Source organism: Zeus faber (genome assembly GCF_960531495.2).
Source record: "Zeus faber genome assembly, chromosome: 16".
Lineage (NCBI taxonomy): Eukaryota > Metazoa > Chordata > Actinopteri > Zeiformes > Zeidae > Zeus > Zeus faber.
This window is the reverse complement of record NC_137202.1, coordinates 13,885,196-13,891,028: the sequence shown is the minus strand read 5'-3', so window position 1 is coordinate 13,891,028 and position 5,833 is coordinate 13,885,196. Positions and strand designations below refer to the sequence as shown.

The 5,833-nt window shown below is 44.8% G+C and overlaps 1 protein-coding gene across 1 annotated transcript; it reads right to left on the bottom strand.

The window, feature by feature from the left end:
- Positions 1–3,615: 3,615 nt before the first annotated feature.
- On the bottom strand, positions 3,616–4,953 carry LOC307242049 (D(1C) dopamine receptor-like; the record flags this gene model as incomplete). Its single annotated transcript, XM_080016385.1, has 1 exon — positions 3,616–4,953. Exon 1 carries the CDS (start codon positions 4,780–4,782, stop codon positions 3,616–3,618), a length of 1,167 nt encoding a protein of 388 aa, XP_079872511.1. The 5' UTR covers positions 4,783–4,953.
- Positions 4,954–5,833: the final 880 nt, after the last annotated feature.

Below are 5,833 nucleotides of genomic sequence, written 5' to 3'. Positions count from 1 at the left end.
GACTACGCAAGATAGTAATATTTTCAACCCAGTCTCACGCTTTTTCCGTGCTCGTAGTCACAAAAAATGTGTCATTAAAATCGTGTCCCGGAGTTGTCCGTGCTACACATTAACAAAATTTAAACCAATTCATTTGAATGGGGAGATTTTATTCGATTTTAGAAGTCTGGGTCGTGGGGGGGCGGATACGTACACTTAATTTAAAACTAACCTGACGAAAGTATGCCACCGTGGGGAAGAGGGGGGTACTGTGGATGTATTCAAATTTAAAATGTGAGGGTTTAAATTTTGTTTTGACTACAGTGGAATCTGCTTATAATGATCACAGGTACAGTGATCAACTGCTTATGTGGATCAAAAAGCTTGAGACAGAATCCTTCCTATACTGTATAAATGCTGCTGGAATAATTTGCTTATAGTAATCAAGTAGTCTTAGAGTGGTCATAATGGGTCATAATGGGTCTTTTCATACATGATAACACGTGAAAAAAAATCACTTTACTCTTTCGATATTTTTCCTCATGGCAACCCATCTGCAGTAGTCAAGTCAAGTCAAGTCACACTTTATTTATAGAGCGCTTTACAAAGAAATACAAAAAAGAAAGAGAGAACATAGTTGTCAGCCGATCATTACAAAAGAATGCTCCTGAAACAACAGCAACAACAAAAGCAACAACAAAGACAACAAAAACAGCAATAAAAGCGACTCCAACCACAGTGGCAGCAACAGCAACAGCAACAGAAAACAACAACAGCAGCAACAACAGCCACAGAAACAACAACAACGGCAGCAGCAACATCAACACCAGCAGCAACGACAACAGCTGCGCTAGGCCGGGGCATGCAGGTGCTATAGCACCGGGAACGCCAGGGCAGCCCGCCCAAGGGTTTCCTTCGACTTTCCATTTTGATTGAACACTTGAAATCCTGTCCAACAATTATTTTTTAAGTTTAAAATGTATTTAAGACTGATAATTCGTAAAACAAGCAGCTGCGGATCAGTGGCATAAATGCGTAAAGGAGAAGGAGCGATCTCCGTTCCGCTGTCCGTACCCATTTCCTGTTTCTCCAGAAAAATAAAATAAAAACAGTGTTTTTATTTTAGATGTATTTATTTTCCTCCATTTACTAATTGAGCGACACAAAAAAGCCCTGCGTCTCCCATGTCAAGCTCCACAAAGCCATTGATGCCATTAAAGGCTAATCTGCAGGAGAATTATAGAGAATGAAAAAATAGGGTTATAATAATCATCTGCTTGCATCCATGTAACCTACAAGATGAGACCATTCCAAAAATGTGTTTGGTGTTGTTCTACAATAAAATAAAATAAAAATAAAAATCATCATTTTATTCCATTTAGAATGTGAATGGTCTTGGAATCCACACTTGGCACCCCACTGCCATGGAAGGGTTTGATTTTTTCTTTGACTTTGTTGTACAAAGAAAACAGAACACATTTTTGGGAAAAGTCTCATCTTGAAGGTAAAAAAAGGTAAGTTTGAGAGATTTCAGTGGACCCTACCTGAGATACTGACCTTTGAACCCTGACCAGAGGTCACCTTTGAAGCCCTATTTCTCAGAAATTAAGATATATTAATATGTATATATTAAGTACTTTTAGAGGGACGGTTGTGTTAATAGGGGCTTTGCAAATTATATATGTAAATTCTGACAACGCAGGTATATTCCCTGACCAAATTCACCCCTAATAACAAATGTATGTCACTTTTCACCCATGAATTTGTTTTTTGTAGGTTTATAAAAATACTTTACCCATTAGGGAATTAAATCAAGATGCATAACAAAATCCTGCAGAATTGTGTTTTTGTAGTTTATAAATAAATAAATACTTGTAAATAATTGCGTAAATACTAAGCAGCGTATATAATAATTTGTTTTTGCTCATTTAGAAGGCACAAATATGTATGATATCAAGCTTGTTTTAAGAAAAACATGTTTTATTCGCATCTCATGGAGTATACACCACCATCCCAAGCGTAACAGCAACATCTCTGATAGGTAGCTGTTACCACGGAAAGTTTACCACACTGGCTGATGGGTAGACAGGCGTGCAAATGCTGATATTTATATCCAGTTAAATTGTATCTGTGAATCAAATTCATACTGACAGTATGACCCTATATCTCTATTCTCGCCCAACCTTGAATTTAATAGACCATTCAGAGAAAAAGTGAAACAGTATCCTCCTTTCATTTTGTGCTGGTCAGAACCAAATTTAAACCCTTGCATTTTAAATTTGAATACATCCATCGACATTGTTTTAGTGTACGTATCTGTGCCCCTCACCTACAGCCCCCCACCCCCCCGCTTCTAACTTGAATAAAATCCACCCATTCAAATTAATTGGTTTCAATTTTGTTGTGTGTGGCACGAAGAAATCTCCCCATTCAAATGAATTGGTTTATATTTCATTATGTGTAACACAATTGACAATAACAAAAGTCAAAAAATTCAGACAATCATACTCCGGGACATGATTCAATAAATTCATTTTCTTGACTTAGAGCACGAAAAGGCATGAGATCGGTTGGAAATTTTTTCGTTCCAGTCATTTCTAACTGTATATATAGCACAACCTTTAATACTTAAAAATATGTTAAATCCCCTGTATGAAAACGAGAATCTTACAATAGTCTTGTTATCAGGTTTTTCAGGGTTTTATTAACTCTTTTGCACTTTCACGCATTATTTTGCTTTATACTCACTTACCTAGGAGACTCTAAACACAAAAGTTACACTGCTTCCTGCTGGCAACCTACTCTAGTCAACTTTCCATTTGGATGACCGGCGGCAATTGCAAAAAGTAGGTTTAAAAAAAACATGATATTACTATTTCAAAATACACAAAGACATGTGGCACTATAATGTTGGTTCCTGTTTTTGAAAAGGAGATTTAACTTTTTTTATGTTTAAATGTTTGCCCTATTCGTGGGAAGCTGCGACAGAGCAGTACGTTTCTCAATAGTAAAGCGTTCAGTAACAGTACTGTAAATACTATAGCTATAAATGATAGGAACCAACATCTGAATTAGTCTCTTGTTGAACAATATAGCTAACCTACCCGCTATGAGTTTAATTTCAGTTGAATAACTTTATTTTCTATCAATTAACATATATCATATATATTACGTATTTTTAGTCTATTTTTGTAGCAAGGGGCTTATTTTTTTCTTTTATTTTTTGCATTTCATATCATGAGAGGAACAATCTACCTTACCTGTATATCTGAGCCTATGCCGTTCAAGTAAACGTGAAGCGTGAAGATTGCTTTAAACGGTGTTTGATTGGTGTTTCGACGTCATCCTCGACAGGCGACACGTTTCAAAACAGCCATTAATTTTGCTGGGTACCTTATAAGGGTCTTCTTGCTGAACTTCTATTCCGCCATTATCTTTGCAAAGAAAAAAAGATAACATGTAAAGTCCATCACTCACTACGTCAACGCCCTGCGCCCTGCGCGTAAAGGCAAGAGAAGAGATCAGATTTTACACACAGCAATGACGCGCAAAGAAACAGGCACAGTGTGGGTGCAATGTCTCCAGTCGTCGTCCTCCCAATAATGTCCATATTTCACCACAGAGCAGCTCAACCTACTACTCCTCCATTTGCCCCGGTACCGTGTCGCTCTCCGGCGCTCCGGCTGAGGTAAAGGGCGTGATGGTGTCCAAAGAAATGTCCCCATCGCACTCGAACTGCACGGTGGCGGGCAGCAGCAGGAGGTGCTTGTGGTCCCTGGATGTGGTCGAAATGAGGGACACGGTGTCGAGGTGCTCTCTCGGATCCCCGCTGGGGTTGGAAGCCGGGTGTGGGTGCTGCTGGGTGCAGCCGCCAAGGGCCGGGACCTGTGTGTCCTTGTGCAGCAGGGTGGTGTCGTGGTGGTAGGACACCAGCTCGTTGCTGAAGTTCACCGCCTCCACCACCGTGTTGCCGGTGGAGCACATTCGGTTGCAGCCCAGGATGGTGGCGAAGGCCCGCCTGAAGTCCGCGTTGAACGCATAGATGACCGGGTTCAGGGAAGAGTTGGCCCAGCCGAACCAGACGAAGGTGACGAAGGTGGTGTCGCTGACGCACGGCGGGTCGCAGAAGGGCACGGCGCAGTTGACGACGAAGAAGGGCAGCCAGCAGCACACGAACACCCCCATGATGATGGAGAGCGTCTTCAGCACCTTGGTCTCCTTCTTGAACGATGTCTTCAGGGAGCTTTCCTGCGCGTCGCTCTGTGGATGCTGCTCCACCGCCCTCTCCAAGGAGGCGATCCTGCGTATCTGGGTCTGTGCGATCCGGTAGATCCGCGTGTATGTGGCGACCATGATGACAACGGGGATGTAGAAGCTGATGAGGGAGGAGGAGATGGCGTATGTCTTGTTGAGGTTGGCCACGCAGCTCCCCGTGGCGTTGTAGTGGTAGTTCGTGGCGGTGGTGGTGGTGGTGGTGATGGTGAAGTTGTCCACGCCGCCGACCGCCGCCCCCACCCCCTCCACCTCCGCCTCCTCGGCCTTGTGCCAGTTGAGCTGGACCGGGATGAAGGAGATGAGGATGGAGAGCGCCCACGCCACCCCGATCATGACAAAGGCCACGCGGTGCGTCATCTTGCGCTCGTACTTGAATGGGCTCGCGATGGCCCAGTAGCGGTCCACGCTGATGACGCACAGGTTTAGGATGGACGCCGTGGAGCACATGATGTCGAAGGCGATCCACACGCCGCAAAAGCGCCCGAAGGGCCACGTCCCGGTCACCTCCGAGACAGCCTCCCACGGCATCACCAGGACGGCCACGAACAGGTCGGACACGGCCAGGGAGATCACGAAGAAGTTGGTGACTTTGGACCTGAGGTGGCGGAATTTGATGACGGCGGCGCACACGAGCGTGTTCCCCAGGAGCGTGGAGACGATCAGCAGGAACAGCACGCACCCGAGCAGGACGCGCACCCCGTTACCCTTCGGCTCTTCCTCCTCGCCCCCCACGCCGTCCTCCTCGTCTCTGGTCCCGAGCAGCTCGGAGAGAACCCTGCTGGAATTGTTCAACGTCGAGGAGTTCTCCATTTGGCGTCTGTTATTGGCGCAGTGGGATTACGCACGCACAGTGGAGTGGAGCGATCTATCCTGCTCCAACCGCCATGATCCGACGTTCTCCTCCAAAGGCAAAGGACTGACACAACCCTAATTTGTCAGCCTCGTCCTTTCTCAGATCCACGCCACAGCTGAGTCCCGCTGCCGGATACGCACGGCGCGTGGAGGCGGCAGAGCGCTCTGCTGGAGGTCCGAGCCGCCCCGCGCCGAGCAGTGACGTGCGCACGGTCCGTGCCACTCAAGTGCCCCGCGGCAGTAATGCTGTACACAGTGTGGTCTATCTATCTATCTATCTGTCTGTCTGTCTGTCTGTCTGTCTGTCTGTCTATCTGTCTGTCTGTCTGTCTGTCTGTCTGTCTGTCTCTCTGTCTGTCTGTCTGTCTGTCTGTCTATCTATCTATCTATCTATCTATCTATCTATCTATCTATCTATCTATCTATCTATCTATCTATCTATCTATCTATCTATCTATCTATCTATCTATCTGTTTGTCTGTCCGTCTATCTGTCTGTTTATCTATCTACAGAAGTGGTGTTGGCTTCTAAGCTTAAATATCATAACGTTGGGATGTTCCAGTCCTCATCATCTTTTTTTTTGTTTAAGTTGTATTCTTTCGGGTGGAGGTTGAGGCTTATTCATTCATAGACGGAGAGGGGGAAAAAAAAAAACAAGCGAGAGAGGAAACGTGCCAAAGAGAGAGAGAGAGAGAGAGAGAAAAGATATGATCGTGTGAGACGGAGG